This window comes from Hyperoodon ampullatus (assembly GCF_949752795.1).
Source record: "Hyperoodon ampullatus genome assembly, chromosome: 10".
Lineage (NCBI taxonomy): Eukaryota > Metazoa > Chordata > Mammalia > Artiodactyla > Ziphiidae > Hyperoodon > Hyperoodon ampullatus.
Window position 1 is genome coordinate 83,483,759 of NC_136923.1, and position 17,621 is coordinate 83,501,379.

Sequence of the window (17,621 nt, forward strand, 5' to 3'; positions counted from 1 at the left end):
ATCATGTGCACATTCCAGGCTGGAAGAATTAGGAAGGGGCAATGTTAAAAGAGTATACTTTCCAGCTGAGTAGTCTTCCTTTAAGAAGCTTTCTCAGAATGACCACCCAAAACCTTCCACATAGATATCACTAGCCACCCACAATCTCAGGGCCATGTTGAAGTATGAAAGAAGTGCTAGGTGAGTTGGTGTTCCTGAGCACATCCATAACCAGCTGGACAAGATTTCATACAGCAGAGCTGCCTTCATGAATATACCACAGTATTGGCAGTAAAAGCACCTGGGAAGTATCTTTCAGCTGGGCATATTGCTACCTGGAATAAAACTTTAAGGAAGGAGTGGAGATTGTCTATAAAGTAGTCAATGACAGTCCCTTCCATGTTGTGTTAAGGTTGAAAAGCACTTATTAAAATAAATAGCTGTACTAGAAGTCCCAAACTGGAGGTGAGGAGGTCAATTTCATCTTGCAGAGATGATTTTTACAATTTTTAGTTAGTTTCCAACACTTGAAAGTCAATCAATTTCACATAAATCTCTAGATTTCTGCTTTCTTTTGAAAATCAAAAATGTGGCAATATGCTGGGCTCACATTCTCAATGAGAAGTAGCTGCCTCACCTGTCCTCCAGTTATTCGCTGTCCCCATCTTTCCCTGTTGTGACCCTGGACTGGCCTGCTCATTTAAATTACCTTCTTGTCTCCAGTAGGCATTTGTGTTTGCACCCCTTACAAATGAATAACTGTGATAAAGATAAGAAGTATGCATAAAATGTGACAGTAGAATCATTAAGTTAATTGATTATTAGTCTAATAATTCAACAAGTGTTGAAGTCCTTTCATATGATTAAATCTATGTGCAAGGCGTAATGGAGATCATAGAAGGTCTGGAGAGAAGTCTCTGTCCTCGTGGAGTTACTAAAGTATCTGATCTCAGTTTATTTATGTATACTTTATACTTGACATATAAAGTATGCTGGGCTATGTGAGAGCACACATCACTTCCTATTCTAAAAGTGTGCCCTGAATTAGAATCTTGACAGACATGTAAGAGTTATTGAAGTGTTATATAAATAGGTTAGAGAAAAAGACTAGAAACAGGGAAACTGGTGGAATTGGTCACATTCAACCAGTTACTAACTCATTTAAAACACATTTGCAAACTGACATTGTTGAAATCATTTAGGTCAAAGTATAGTAATGTAAATTAAATTAACACAGGCAAGCCTGCCCAAATTCAATTAAATCTAGAGGAAGGACAATACTGAGAAAATAGCAAAGGAAACTAGGAAACACCAAGGTAGGGATGAGGGAACAAAGCAAAAGTTTTTTAAGTTTACTGGATAATGAAAAGACCCTGTGTCACCCACAGGATTACCAATCTCCCTATACTTCAGGAAGGAGCAAGCATGTTTAGGTTCTATTCAACACAGCTCTATGCAGGGGGTACTTTATTATTTTAATGGATAAACATACTTAGGGTTTAAAAAGTAAAAGTTGTAAGGAAGTCTCCCTCCTTGCTGGGGTATAATTATTCCGATTTTCCTCCCAGAGAGGAAACTGAAGCTCAGAATGGTAAACCACTTTGCTTAGGCACAATAGGAAGCAGCAGAACTGGGCTTGTCAGTTTCTGTCACAGAAATGTTGCCGCCTGATAATTAAGCCTTTCTTTTTCGAAACAGAATTGCGAGCGCCTGTAAATGGGGTTTGTTTGATAAAGCTCCTCACAGGCCGGGTGGGGCTCACTCTGCAACCCTTATCCCTCCGGCCTCCCGGGGAGGCCAGATGTCTCTTCTTACCACACCAACACAAAGCTAGCTTTCTCTCGCCTTTGCTGAGGCCTGGGCACCAGACAGGAAACCCAACAAAAGACCAGGGATCCAGGCCCAGGGCCGCGGAAGCTCGGCGGCGGGCCCGGAGCGTGCAGGCAGGGTATCCCCCGTCCCCGCCGCAACCCGCGGACACCGCCTGCCTCTGTGACCGGTATCCAAGGCTCCCGCGCCCGCGCGTTCCGCCCCAGGGCGGGCTGCGAGGCCTCCGCGGTCCTCTGCGGAGGAAATCATCCCGGCCTGAGTCCAGGAAATCCTGCCGTGCGCAGGAGGCCTGGGCCAAGCCCCGCCCCCGAGCCGCCCCTTCCGCTCGCGCCGGGGTGAGGTCTGCAGGGCTGCCGGGATCCGCTCGGACGCGGCCACGTTGTCCTGCGCCTTCTGAGCGCCTGGCTCTGCGAGTCCAACCGGCGGCGCCCGACCAGCTGCCCCCTCGCATAGCCGCTGGGCTAGGTGGGGTCGCAGTATCCCCACGCTCCCTCAGCCGGGCGCAGCGGCGCCGGGTTCCAGCGCGCGGGCGCGTCTGGGATCAGGGCCGGGGAGGAGCCGCCCTCCGTCAGCCGGGCTCGCCTCCCGGCGCCGCCCAGAAGCAGCGAACGGGAGGGAGCGCGGTTCAGCTGGGCTCCGCGCAGGGCTGGGCGCCGGGGCCCATGCCCGTGCGCCCCCGCGGGCCCGCGCCATGGCCTCCGGGAGCGTGGCCGAGTGCTTACAGCAGGAGACCACCTGCCCCGTGTGCCTGCAGTACTTTGTCGAGCCCATGATGCTCGACTGCGGCCACAACATCTGTTGCGCCTGCCTCGCCCGCTGCTGGGGCGCGGCGGAGACCAATGTGTCGTGCCCCCAGTGCCGGGAGACCTTCCCGCAGCGGCACATGCGGCCCAACCGGCACCTGGCCAACGTGACCCAGCTGGTGAAGCAGTTGCGCACCGAGCGGCCGTCGGGGCCCGGAGGCGAGATGGGCGTGTGCGAGAAACACCGCGAGCCCCTGAAGCTGTACTGCGAGGAGGACCAGATGCCCATCTGCGTGGTGTGCGACCGCTCCCGCGAGCACCGCGGCCACAGCGTGCTGCCGCTCGAGGAGGCGGTGGAGGGCTTCAAGGTGAGGGCCGGGCGTGCAGGGCGGGGAGGGGCCGGAGCGCGAGTCGGACAAAGGGAGGAGAGAGCCAAAGGGGCTTCCTTTTTTCCGCCTAGAAAATGGCTGAGCCGGACGTGTGGTTCACAGCCGTCATTTCCTCTCTGTCCGCTCCAGAGCCTCGGCACTCAGATTTGGGAGGAAAACCTGTAGCTGGTGAGGAAGCCAGAAGTCTCCCCACCCCCACTCTCATTTCCTTATGTGCCTCTATGTTTACCCGCTCACGGGCACATTATACATAAAGACGGCCCATGGAGACCCCTCTTGACGGTATAAAAGATATGCGTAAAACCACGTCCACAACGACAAGCTTCAGAGACGCTCGCACTCCTGTCGGCTCCTAGATGATCTGAGACAAAACACAGTCGGACGTTAACTGGCTGTATACACATCAAGCAGAGGCCCATCACCTCTCCATTCCCCAGCACTTCCTTGTGCTCCGTCCTCTTCTAGAAGCTCACGGAAAAGAACGAGCTCCTTACTACCTAAGTCATTTAACCACCGTGAGACTCATAGGAGATAACACAGTTATGAAGATTGAGTGAAATAAAATGATGTGTGGATCCCCTTGTGAACTCTTGAACCAACAGACTGGCACAGCTAAACAATAACGTGGAAACAAAGTATTAAATATAAAACAGTTGTAAGGCAACATTCAAGGAGTGCATGATCTGTGTGTTTGAGGACTGCAGGAATATGTACACAATTATGTACATGTTTAAATGTGAGTACATTCATGCAAAATTATTCACTTAACATTTATGGTGCTTTCAAAAATATTCTTTTACTCACACTGGTGATAACCCTCTAGTAGGTTGAGAAGGTGGTGTTTGCCCATGTCACACCAGAGGAAAATAAGAGAAGTTAAGTCCTTTTCTCAGTACGCGTCTGTGAAAGAGCGACAACTTAAAGCCTCCTAGTCCATTCACCTTTCCACTAAGCCATGCAGTATCCTTCCAAGGGCAGGTAGGTGACCCACCATTTAAGATACAAACTACCAAAGGAGAGGTCTGGTGACCCCTGTGCCCTGGTGATGGCAGTATGGTCCAAGGATAGGCTCTAACCAGGAACTTGGCATCAGGAATGTGGGTTGCACGTGTGATAAGCAGAATAGCCATATTGATGCTATGGTCTGCCTAATCTTGAACTGCCCACCTGTTTTTGTTTTTCTTAGGAGCAAATCCAGAACCAGCTGGACCACCTAAAAAGAGTGAAAGACCTAAAGAAGAGGCGTCGGGCACAGGGGGAACAGGCACGAGCTGAGCTCTTGGTAAGGTTCTTTGGAATTCACAGGTAATATCAGTTCTGCCGGTCACTCTCTTTTTTTTGTGAGGCTGTTAAACTCCCCTTAACCTTGTGCACTCAGGTCGCCCAGAACTTCTAGGTGTGGGTGGAACAACCTTATATGGCAGTTGGGAATTCACCTGGAGAACCAAGGGATTCCCTCCCACATTTTGGGGGAAAGGATGGAATAGCTGAGTTTAGAACCCCTAGAGATCTGACCTCTATCAAAAGTTTAATCTGCTAGCTTTGTGCAGATCAAGGTTGATCCCTGACAAAGCTAATACAGGTGAAATTCTTGGGCACAGTTAGCCTCCTTTTGTGCCATTCTGCAGACAGTTGCTGACAGTGACTTTCTGTAAGCCCGCCTGTTGCTTCTTGCTGGAATGTTCCTTTTCTTGACAGTTCAGTTCTGAACTTTTCAGTTTGTTCCCTTCCCCTAGTCTCCCAAAGCCTTAGCAAGTGACTGATGTGCTGATTTGTGATAGGGATATTTGGGGGGGTTTGTTCTGGAAAAAAAAATTGAGACTTTTATAATATATACTTATATGTCTACCATCTAAGTGTTTAAGCATCTTTTGAACAATAAATAAAATATTACAAGTTCCCATCCATTAGAGGTATTTGCATCTGAAAAGCAAACTCTTAGACTAGTAGTGTCTAGCACCATCTCGTGAGAAATTTTGTCAGTCCTGGCCAGGGTGTAGTAAAGAACTTTTGGACTGGGAACTTATTCCCATGATGCCGTAAGATCTCACCACTTGTTCTGCTCACAAAATCCACTGAGACCTCAGCTCCCTTTGCTTGAAAATAGGTCTGATTGAAGGAGAATCTTCTAGTGAGCCTGAGTGGATTTAAATCATTAAGCACACCACTGTGTCCTCTGTGGGGGGATTGTCAAAGGGGGGAAACAGCCCTTCTTTGAGAATCAGGGCACCTGGACATACTTCTTGGCTCTGTCAGTAGCCAATTGAATAGATGGAGAGAGTAATACAACCTCTCTAGGCCTCAGTTTCCTCATTTGTGAAATAGGTAGGTTGGACTAGACTTTTGGTTCTTCAGCGAGGTGAGTACTGCCCTCTCCTCCTCTCCGTGGTGTGTGGGTGTTTGGTTGGAGTGATTGGGGAGGGTTGGGCAAGGATGCTAAATGTCCTGCAATGCAAAGAACAGTCCCATGCAGGCAGAATTCTGCCCCCCACCAGGGTGCCAATGGCATTCTCTTTGCAAAGCACTGAATTAGTTGAGCTTTAAAGACTCTTTCATTTCTAAGATTATATTGTATTGTTTATGCATTGAAAGACTTGTCCCGCTCAGGGGAAGTATAAGCTCATGAAAAGGATTTATAAACAAGGTGCGTGTGCATCACTGTTGCACAGTAAATAGTATAACTGAATGAAATGATGAGGTCTTGGGGTGGATAGCCAGGGGAGAAATATGAAGGGCTCTAGAAGTAGCCTTTCCTCTCTTCACTGCCCTTGCCTGTCATCCACACAGAGCCTGACCCAGATGGAGAGGGAGAAGATCGTTTGGGAGTTTGAGCAGCTGTATCATTCCTTGAAGGAGCATGAGTATCGCCTCCTGGCCCGTCTCGAGGAGCTAGACTTGGCCATCTACAACAGTATCAATGGTGCCATCACTCAGTTCTCTTGCAACATCTCCCACCTCAGCAACCTGATCGCCCAGCTGGAAGAGAAGCAGCAGCAGCCCACCAGGGAGCTCCTGCAGGTAAGGCTTAGCGTGCCCTGCCGAGACAGCTCCTGCTAAAAGGTCTCCCTTCTCTCTTTGCCAAGCAGTATCCAGGACCCCCTACTGCCTTGCCAACTCTGTGGGAGTAGCAGGGGCTTGCCAAGCTCTATGTTGGGCATGTTGGAGGGGGAAATATACAATAGAGGACCTGGTTGACACAGCTTGGGTCAGTCAGTTGCACTGTCTCATGGAAAGGGCAAAAGGGAGGCCTAATGCCCAGGCCTGTCCTTCACTGATAAGTGGTCTGATCACAGGCTCTCGACCTCTCTGGGCCTCAGTGACCTCATCTACTCATTATGTAATGAGGGGTTTGGCCCACATGTCATTTAAAGACCCTCCTCACCCCAGTTATCCTGTAATTTTAACATGTATGTGTGCATTACCACAGCCACAAAACAAAGAAACGCTTGAGTGGGAGTGGTCAGCCCAAGCAGTCTTGTGATTTAATCTTGGTAGTGCAGGTGGTAAAGCTGCAATACACGCAACCCAGGAAGACCACTGGAAATGAGCTGATGATGCCTGACTGTCATTTGTTCATTCAATGCAGATGAATTGTCTATTCTGGGTCAGGCACTAGTCTAGGCACCAGAATTAAGTGGTGAATAAGCTCTCCTGAAATTTAAATTCTAATGTTGAGATCACATGATCTCAAGTGAGCAAACAAGTATCACTGGTGTTGATAAATACCATTAAAAAGGGGCTGATAGGATAGGGTTAGGGTTAGCAAATTATGGCCCGCCACCTGTTTTTGTATGTTCTGCAAGCTAAGTATACTTTTTACAGTTTTGAACGGTTGGGAAAAAATCAGAAGGATGTTATTTCATGATATGTGAAATTATATAAAATTTGAATTTCATTATCCATACTTTTTATTGGAACATAGCCATGCCCATTCATTTACGTATTGTCTGTCGCAGCAGAGTTGAGCAGTTGTGACAGAGACTGTACGGCCTTTTCCTTAGAAGAAGTTCACTGACTCCTGCTTTAGATTAAAACGGAAGTCTTAATCTTGAGCTTTAACTAACACCAATATTTAATTGCCAGGGAGAGAAGGAAGAGCTTGCAAAGGGAACAGTTGACCAGAGAATGTGGCCAGGGAGGAAGAATGTTTCAGGAAGGAGGGAGTGGACAACAGAATCTAATGCAGTTGAGGAGAAATAATATAAGGGCTGAGATCCATTTGGTTTAAAAACATGGGCATCACTGATAATCTTGATAATAATCATTATCATCTCAATGATTTTCATCTCAGATAATCATTGATATTCTGCCACAGTGGAATAATTTGGTCAGGAGCCACATGAGGGAGAGTTGTGGTGACAGAGGGTGAATGGAAACTGGAAGAGTAAATGACTATTTCAAGAAGTAAGACTGTGAAGGAGATATTAAAAAAAATACTCGGAGATGAGGTAGGATTGTGGGGCTTTATGGGGAGGGGATGCTTAAAGAAACTAGCTAAAAATATTATAAAAGAAAATGTGGAAAGGAGCACCTATGTTGTAGGGATTCAGGTGAAGAAAATTACTGAAGCTATAAGGATGAACTAATCACTAATGTGCTGTTTCTGAGAAGGCAGAAGGGAAAGGTAACTAAAGCATATGTGTGGGACTTAGTTTTGGAAGATCCTCTGTTGTATGGGAAGAAAGGACGGTGGAGGCAGGTAGATGCAGGCAGGTTGTGCACTTTGATAGCTAAAACCTGTTGGCTTTTCTTTTTTTTTAATAAATTTTATTTATTTATTTTGGCTGCATTTGTGTCTCCATTGCTGCGTGAGGGCTTTCTCTAGTTGCAGTGAGTGGGTGGGGGCTACTCTTCGTTGTGGTGCACGGGCTTCTCATTGTGGTGGCTTCTCTTTGTTGCAGAGCATGGGCTCTAGGTACACGGCTTCAGTAGCTGTGGCTCGTGGGCTGTAGAGCACAGGTTCAGTAGTTGTGGCGCACGGGCTTAGTTGCTCCGTGGCCTGTGGGATCTTCCCAGACCAGGGCTCGAAGCCGTGTTCCCTGCATTGGCAGGTGGATTCTTAACCACTGTGCGCCCAGTGAAGTCCCTATCATCGAGTTTTGATTTCACGGTCCATGTGTTCAAAAATATTCTCACAAATACCTTCTACCTTAAAAAAATGGGCAAACCCATAAAGATACATAGCAAATTAGTGGTTGCCACTGGGTAGAAAGGAATGAAGAGTGACTGTTTAATGGGTACGAGGTCTCCTTTCGAGGCAATGAAAGTGTTCTGGAATTACATAGCTGTGATGGTTGCACAACGCTGAGTTTACTAAATGTACTAAGTTGTACACTTTGAGATGATTAAAATGGTGAATTTAGGTGATGTATATTTTATCACAATCAAAAAACAAAAACAACAACAAAACAACAAAACAAAAACCTCAAATCTTGCAAAGCCCTAATCCTGGATGAGCCCAACTACCTGCTCTCTCTATGCCTGGCACCAGAGCAGCCACAGCCTGAAAAAGCAGGGACAAGAAAAAGGTCACACAACTGGGCAGACGAGTCCCAGTATAAACTGACGTTCACTGACCAAGTAATTCTAATACATCTCACAAACCAGATGGCTTTCCCATACTCTGAAACAATAATTTCAGAACCTTCCCACATTCTCCAAAGCTCATATTTTCTCTAACCCCTGCTCAATGGGAGCAGACAGTCCTGCTTTGCTAACTTCAAAAGAGAATAAGAGCCAACGGGGACTTCCCTGGTGGCGCAGTGGTTAATCCGCCTTCCAGTGGCGGGCTCTAGTTGTGGCTCACGGGCTCTAGAGCACAGGCTCAGTAGTTGTGGTGCCTGGGCAACAGAGTAGCCCCTGCTCGCCGCTACTAAAGAAAGCCCGCGTGCAGCAAAGACCCAACACAGCCAAAAATAAATAATAAATAAATAAATGAAGTAAAAAAAAAAAAAAAAAAAAAGATAGTACACTTTAGTTTACTCATGACAGCAATATCTGGGAAACCCAAATGGAGAGATATTCTATAAAATAATTAGCCAGCGTTAAGGCAATGTGTCACAAAAGCCACTCCAGACTGTAGACACATGTCATCATAAAAATGCAATGAACGATCCTAGATTACCTGAGTGGGGAGGGGAGGGGAGTAGCTGTAAAGAATATTAATAAGACAATTAAATTAGGTTATGGACTGTCGATTATACAAATGTATCAATATTCAGCTTCCTGAGTTTGATAACTGTACTATAGTTACATAAGAAAATGTACTTGCTCTTAGGAGGTACAGAATCATAAAGGGGTAAAGGGATATAATATAAACAATGACCTCTCAAATGATTCTAAAGATAAATATGTCTGGGAAAAAGAGTATCCAGGAGCTCTTTGTACTAGCAGCTTTTCTGTCTATTTGAAATGATTTCACAGTAATAAGTCAAAGAAATCAAGCTAGACAGGCAGGCAGTTGTGGTCCAAGGGTGGGATGCTTGAGTCAGTAAATTTGAAATCTTGAGATCCTTGACCAGTGTGCAGGAGGAGAGCACAGGAAGTGCTAGAATAGCGAATAGTGTGCATCCCAGTTCCCTCTGCCCAGTTTTTAGCTCCTGGACCGTGAGTTGTGCTCCTTGTCTCCCTGGTTTCTCCCAGGAGAGCCACCCCATAGTTGGGTTTTCAACAAACATCTGTGAGAGAAAATGGAAGTTAGGAATGATTTCTTATGCTTATCCTTTTCCTTTCTCTTACAGGACATCGGAGACACGTTGAACAGGTACAGTTTTCTCTCTCCCCTGTGCTAAATCAAGCCTAAAAAGATTTTCCCTTGTACTTAGAAATTCTGGAAGGAGCCCAGAGCCTGAGGATATCTTACCAAGTTGACACATGTCCCGCCTGTCCCTGAACCGAGTCACTAGTGTGCAAAGAACTAGATGGGGTGCAGCTCTTCTCAGTAAAACTCAGGAATTATTGACAAATTATGAGGGTAAGGGGTGGAGTAGGGGGTCCATTTGGGAGGTTGCTGGCGGTTTATGAGGACACTTCTATGGAGAGGGTAGAGACTTACAGGGACTTGGGCAAAGTGCAAGGGTATTTTATAGTTTTTGTTTCCTAAACATTTCAGAATCCTTTCTTTTTTGTTATCTCTGTTTCTGACTCTCTCTTTTTTCTGTAATGGGGAAAATATGGTCTAAGAAAAGTGAGACCAGCTCAGTTATATAATGAGTGATGAGTTACCTGGATTCTGGCTCCTGTTCTCATTATTTCTCTACTGTTATCATCAGATGGAAAGTGAGGAAGAGCTACCTGGGAATTGGGACATGACCGAGCAGGAGAAGCCCAGAATGTGCAAGAAGCCAAGATTAAATTATATTTTCAGGGTTGGATGGCAGGGACAAATGGGATAGGCCTTAGGGGCATAGTGTTTGGTACGTACTGGGGCGGAGCCTGACTTTGAGGGAACTGAACTTTGAAGCTAATAAAAACCCTGAAGGGTGAAAACCCTCCAGAGGAAATGCAGCTTGATTATGCGGGAGCACTGGAGGAGATATGGGGGCGGAGGGTGGCACATAGATGGGGTAGGATGGCTGGGAGGGCTATGTGGACAGAACTGTTGATAGAACTGAGCTTTTTGAGGGCTGCTGAGATGGGATGCTGATGAGCTGGAACTCGTACTAGTCCCTGCCAAGTGACCCCAACAAATACTCCCTTCACTTTTACTACTATGTTTACTTTTTGGTACCAGTCTAGCTCTGAACTAACAGGGAGATAGGTCCTTTAGATTCTAGCATTTTGGGACGTTAAGGTCTGGGTTTGGCTCTCTGAGTTAGGAAACCCAAAATTTCATTGGCTTAAGGCTTAAACATAATTTTAAAATTTTGTCACCATTAAAAAATGTGCAAGTAGGTAGCCCAGGGCTGGTTTGGTGGCTCCAGTGATCATTAGACTCTGAGGTTTCTTTCCATTTACCCTTCTGCCATCTGTAAGATACAGTCCTCATTCTTACAGTCCAAGATAGTTCCTAGAATGCTAACCAGCAGGAAGAAGATAAGTCACATCACATACCTTTTTATTTTATTATTTTATATAACCAGAAACCTTTTTTAAAAAAAAAAAATTTATTTATTTATTTTTGGCTGCATTGGGTCTTTGTTGCTGTGCGCGGGCTTTCTCTAGTTGCGGCGAGCAGGGGCTACTCTTTGTTGTGGTGCACGGGCTTCTCATTGTGGTGGCTTCTCTTGTTGCAGAGCACGGGATCTAGGCACGCGGGCTTCAGTAGTTGCAGCACGTGGGCGCAGTAGTTGTGGCTCACGGGCTCTAGAGCGCAGGCTCAGTAGTTGTGGCGCATGGGCTTAGTTGCTCCGTGGCATGTGGGATCTTCCCGGACCAGGGCTCGACCCCGTGTCCCCTAGCAGTGGCAGGTGGATTCTTAACTGCTGAGCCGCCAGGGAAGCCCCACATTCCTTTTTAAGCAGACTTCTCAAATTGCCACAAGATACTTCTTACCTCTCATTGGCCAGAACTCAGTCACAAGGTCAAATTTAGAGCAGTCAGGCATGAACCCAGTAAAATTTGGAAGATGGGAGAAGGCATATTGGGTGGGCAACTAGCAGTCAGTCTTTGCCATAGACCCCTTGAGGGGGGTGGTGGGTAACTGGGTATTGTCCAGAGAGTACCTGTCTGTCTGAAGATGTCATTCTCGCCATATTTGGGAACCTGAGGATTATGGGTCATTGCCCACCACAAATATCAAGGACTTTATCATGGAATCTAGTGCTTTCTGGCAAGGTCAGGCTTATATTCAGTTTAATTCAGTAAATCTTTGAGGACATGCATGTGAAAAGCCAGAAGCTAGTACTGTGGGGGAATAAGAAGGTGAATAAGATGTCTCTCCTATTCTGGTCCAGAGGATCATAGTCTAGAAGGAGAATAGGAAAAAGGCTAGAGTGGCTGCTTTTAAAGACTGTCCACCTGTGTTGGCCAGTTTAGCCCAGGTTTGTCCTGGACCCTGAAAGGTTGTGGAATTGGGGGAGGGATTCACTTGTTTTTTTGTTTTTTGTTTTTTGTTTTTTTAAACTTAGGGCTGAAAGAATCAGGATCCCTGAACCCTGGATCACACCTCCAGATCTGCAAGAGAAAATCCACATTTTTGCCCAGAAGTGTCTGTTCTTGACTGAGAGTCTAAAGCAGTTCACAGGTAATGTAAGAAGAGGGATCCATGAGGGTTTATGCTCTCAATAACTATATTGCCTGAGAGGATGTATTTTCCAGCCAGATAATGGGATGCAAACTAAACGTCTTCTTTTCTCCCCTTAGAAAAAATGCAGTCAGATATGGAGAAAATCCAAGGTAAATTTATCTACTTAATGGGCTTTTGACATTGAAGTTTCCTGGGAAGATGAACATCTGCACTAAAGTGTGGGAAAATGGGAAATGCACGATACCCGCTGGCCGGCCTCCCCTGATATTTTACATCTTCCTTTTTGCTTTGTTAATTTTTTCAATTAATAGCCTCTTCAATTTGAAGCCTTTTAACTATATGCACTCATTTCTTAATCTACATTAATGGAGGAGAAAAATATGCAATCCAATAATTAATCCAGAACTAGTTTGATTATTTAAAATTAGTTTTAATTGAGATAGAGAATCAACAGAAACTATCCTAGCTACATTTCATTTGAGCTAGTATTTGTAGTTATAATTTATAGAGTTTCTGCTGCATGTGGGCACTGGTGCTGACCAGGACAGGAGGAATCAAGCTGCACTGATTGAGGCAGAACCTCGAGGGAAGTGGTTAGGAACAGGGATTCAGGAGTCCGGCTGCCTGGGTCCTGCACCCAGCTCTGCCACTTGATAAGGATTCTACACTATAATTTCCTCATCTGTAAAAATGAGGAGGATAGTAGCTCTTACCTCACAAGGTAGTAAGGATTAAGTTAAATTAGTTACCATTTCTAAAGCCTTTTAGAATGGAGTCTGACACGTAATAAACCCTACATTTATGTTTATTAAATAAAATGTTCAAGGTATTTAAGGGATTCTCTTCCTAATACAAAATTTTCTGCTCGTGATCACATATGAGCATACAGCACATATGGCTGTATACTAAATGTTAAAATTCTAGGCAGCCTGGTAGAATCTGAAATCCTTATATGTAGGTAATCCCTTTTCTCATTTAGTACAAATTACAAATCCCCATAATTCTGATAATTTCCTGTATATGCTAAAACTTTATTTGCATTGTATCTTTTCAGATACATACTTTTTTCACATCTAGCAATGTAGACTTAGGGAATGCTCACAAGCAAAACAGGGAGAAACTCCACTTAATACCAGAAGCTCAGACATGACGTTCCTTGATCTGACTCTCATTTATTTTTCCTACTCTTCTCCTGTCACTTAAAAGGCTCACTGAGAGCGTATCTGTGAAAATGCTTTTTCAACTGTGAAAGCATTTTACTGCAAATGGTCTTGTTTGCTCCAGCTTGGTAGTGGATGTCACTTGAACCACTCATCCCCTAGAACAGGTTGCTTATGAAAGCCAAGAGTTATGTATGATGCAGACTTAGAACCTCCATCTCCCCCTGCAGAGTCAGCTGGCCCACTGGAGGGTGGAATCCTTAATCTTGGCTCAGTTTGGCCCCATATGCTACCAATCTCGGGCATGTGGTTATCCTTCTGCCCAAAGTTTCCAATCCCTCTTCCCTTTGAGCTCGAGGCTGGAAGATGGAGTCATACACTGTATGAAGAAATCAGTGCATGGCTGACAACAGGGGTTCTGGGGTGTCTAATGGAAACCATTGCTTTATGATGACTCTAACCAAAGCTCTGTCTCTTAGGTATTTCCTGGAAATATTCAGATGACTTCTGTAACTTCTTTTCTCTTTTGTTTTTTAGAATTGAGAGAGGCCCAGTTATACTCAGGTGGGTGATAGGAGACAAAACCATTTGGAAAAAGGAGTAAAAATCCTTATCAACGTAACTACTATTGTGAATGATTTTGGAAAGTGCCTAAATTAGGATCCTTTAGGTTACATGTATGAAAAATGATAATAATCACAAAAATACATCAGTTGTTTCTATGTGTTTATAATATCTTTGCCTCCTAAAATGCCTCAGAGCTGAAGCCATGGACCTTTGAATAGGAGGAAATCAAACTTAGGTGCTATGAAGGATTATAGAGGTGAAACTACAGTTTCCAAAGAGTAGGGCACTGCCACTGCTAGTACACTGGTATGCTGCTCTACCCACTTAGCCTTGGGCAGTGTGTGGTTGTACATCCTTACAAAACTACTGAGCTCACCTCTTATTCTGAGTGCTAGGGACAGTCTAAGAGGAATCTGCTGTCATCCCTTCTCTGTGCCTCAGAGCAAGAGTTGAAACTCTCCCTCTCCTTGACCATCACCTTCACCTCAGGTTCAGAGACACTGGGTAAATCTATGACCTCATAGGTACTCAGAACTGAGGTTTGTACTTTCCACAGTCACAGGACCGCCTTCTGTTCCATGAGATCCTCCTCATGAACAGAGGGACTCTACATACAACGGGTCTTCTTTCATTGATATCCCCTGGCTGTAATCCATATTTAATTCTTTCAACAAGTACTAATTGAATACTTGGCTTATGTCTTACATTTCCTAATGTTGCACAGGGTACTGTAGAGGGAACAAAAGAGCATAAGACACTGACCTATCCTTGGAGTTAAATGTCTAGTTGGAGGTATGAGGTATACCCATGACATGAGGGAAAAAATGGGCAACTGTTGTGAACAGATTTTTGAACCAGAAACCAAGCCTCTGGGGTTCTTGGTCACCTCCACCAGTTGCCTGTCATCAACCTTTTGTGGGTATCAGTCAACCTAGCTGAGCTTTGGTTCAGAGAGAGAATGTTTGGGAATCTTCCTCCTGAACCAGGTATGAAGAGCAAACGAGAGGATATATGCCAGTGATTTTAAAACAGGAAACCACCACGTGATTGTAAGATGCGTGTGGGACTAGTGTCTTTTTTTTTTTTTTTTTTGCGGTACGCGGGCCTCTCACCGTTGTGGCCTCTCCCGTTGTGGAGCATAGGCTCCGGACACGCAGGCTCAGCGGCCATGGCTCACGGGCCCAGCCGCTCCGCGGCATGTGGGATCTTCCCAGACCGGGGCACGAACCCATGTCCCCTGCATCGGCAGGCAGACACTCAACCACTGTGCCACCAGGGAAGCCCGGGACTAGTGTCTTTATCCGATGTAATGTGAACATTCGTATGTTTCACAGATCTGTTGATATTTGGTTGTAGAGTGCTATACCACACCCTGTCTATCTAAATTCTGTATTCTGTGAAACTTCTGGTCCCCAAGACTTAGATTAAGGGATTGGACATACATGTAAGAAAACCTCAAATTCAGCTTAATAATGGGTATTGTGGTTTAAGATGTGAAAAAGCAAATGGAGGTAAAAATTTCAGTACTTTCAATATATCCTAGCTAAAAGAAGTAACTAGCTAATCCAAACAGTAATTTTTGGAATGTCAATTTCAGGGTGTAATTGAGTGTAAGATGAATGTGCCTTTGTTGGAGAGTTCATATTCTCTTCTTAGGGGGTAGGAGAAAAGCTGGGTGTTCAGAGTGGGCTTTCCTGGCGCTCGGCTGACCTTCCTCTGCCCTTCTGTTCCTCTGCAGTGGATGTGACTCTGGATCCAGACACGGCCTACCCCAGCCTGATCCTCTCTGATAACCTGCGACAAGTGCGGTACAGTTACCTCCAGCAGGACCTGCCTGACAACCCTGAGCGGTTCAATCTGTTTCCCTGTGTCTTGGGCTCTCCATGCTTCATCGCTGGGAGACATTATTGGGAGGTGGAGGTGGGAGATAAAGCCAAGTGGACCATAGGTGTCTGTGAAGACTCAGTGTGCAGAAAAGGCGGAGTAACCTCGGCCCCCCAGAATGGATTCTGGGCAGTGTCCTTGTGGTATGGGAAAGAGTACTGGGCTCTTACCTCCCCAATGACTGCCCTCCCCCTGCGGACCCCTCTCCAACGGGTGGGGATTTTCTTGGACTATGATGCTGGCGAGGTCTCCTTCTACAATGTGACAGAGAGGTGTCACACCTTTACTTTCTCTCATGCTACCTTCTGTGGGCCTGTCCGGCCCTACTTCAGTCTGAGTTACTCGGGAGGGAAGAGCGCAGCTCCTCTGATCATCTGCCCCATGAGTGGGATCGATGGGTTTTCTGGCCATGTTGGGAATCATGGTCATTCCATGGAGACCTCACCTTGAGGAGGTGAACTCAGGCCAAAAGGGCCATTGACCATACTCCTACCCCAGGCATAAGGCATCCTGTTGCCTTGACACTTCCTGCCCATCACAGCTGGATGTCCTTACCACTTTCCGAGCCCTGCAGTGCAAGACAGGATGTCCATGTTCTCTGCCATCCCCTCCCTTACCACGAAAATTGTGAGATGTAATGAGAAGTATTAAGATTGCCCAGAAATAAAAACCACATGTCCGCCTCCAGTGTTCCACACTTCTTGGTCTTACACATTACTGGAGGGGATCAAGAATATGGATAACCTTGGGTTCGGAGAGCCATTCAAGGTATGTAACACCTTGGCTCAGCCCCACATAGTGATCGTGGGTATTTGCTGTCATTTCTGAACTAAGGCTTCTTTCTAAGAACCTAGAGCTGGACTAGAAAGTCCTGTCAGCATGGTTCCCTTTTGTCCCAGTTTTTCCTCCTGGGAATAGTACCTCTACCCCTGATTCCCAATTGGCTGTAGTTTTATTAACTCCATTAAAGAGGTCTATATGTGTTTTGATTAGTTACCGTTATTTTACAATAATGGTGGGAAATGGTTCCACCTCTGTTATGAGATAATGTTCTAATCAATGTGCTCTTTTCTGTCTTTTTGAGGGCTTTGTCAGCTCCCTTCATTCTAATGAAAAGTGTATCCTGGTGCTGGATGCACGTCATCCAGGATAATTTTCTGCCCAGCACCATCCATTGTTCCTACATCCCCTCGCACTCACATTTGTGGACTGATGGTCAGTCATACACTATCCCTGGAAGGATTCCGGGGCAGTATGCCAGGGATTCGTTGACTTTTGTCTCCTTTTCTCCCATCTCCTTTGAGGGATGGGGGGATTTACCTTTCTAATATGTGTACCATCAAGGGGCACTTCCATCCCCATGGCCATTGGATCACGAGGTGTTCTGAGGTCAGAAGACCAAGGCAGATCACTTTGAGCAAAAGCTCCCACAGTGGCTCTAAGTCCTGCTTCTCTTTGGGTACATGCTCCTCTGTTTGAAAATAAACTGAGTATGGATGTTGTTTACACTGTTGTTGTCTTCTGGGTCTTGGTAGGATTGGGTTCATATGGGTCCAGAATCCCATTCTGGCCAATATTTTACCTCCAACTGGATGATAAAAACAGTACCATGTTACTACTTTCTAATGGTGCTGGGAAAGTAGTGTTGGACATCCACAGCCTACAGCTTTGTTAATCCTGTCACTTCACTGGGAAAGTGTTCTTTCAAGTCCTTTTTTATAACAGTGGGGTAATACAGCAATGCTTGGTGTAGATCAAAGAGCCCAGAACTTGCTTCCCAACTCAGAAGCAGCAGCCTAAGCCCTTGGGGACATGGAGGTCACCACGTCCTAAGGAGGAAAGATAGGCTGAGAGAACAGCTCCTTTCCAGGGTATTTGGATC

At 45.7% G+C, this 17,621-nt stretch overlaps 1 protein-coding gene across 1 annotated transcript; it reads left to right on the forward strand.

Moving 5' to 3' along the window:
- Nucleotides 1–2,500: 2,500 nt before the first annotated feature.
- On the forward strand, nucleotides 2,501–17,230 carry TRIM27 (tripartite motif containing 27; the record flags this gene model as incomplete). Its single annotated transcript, XM_079713269.1, has 8 exons — nucleotides 2,501–2,920; nucleotides 4,128–4,223; nucleotides 5,729–5,959; nucleotides 9,682–9,704; nucleotides 12,010–12,125; nucleotides 12,245–12,277; nucleotides 13,826–13,852; nucleotides 15,594–17,230. 8 exons carry the CDS (start codon nucleotides 2,501–2,503, stop codon nucleotides 16,187–16,189), a joined length of 1,542 nt encoding a protein of 513 aa, XP_079569395.1. The 3' UTR covers nucleotides 16,190–17,230.
- Between the last annotated feature and the right edge of the window lie 391 nt (nucleotides 17,231–17,621).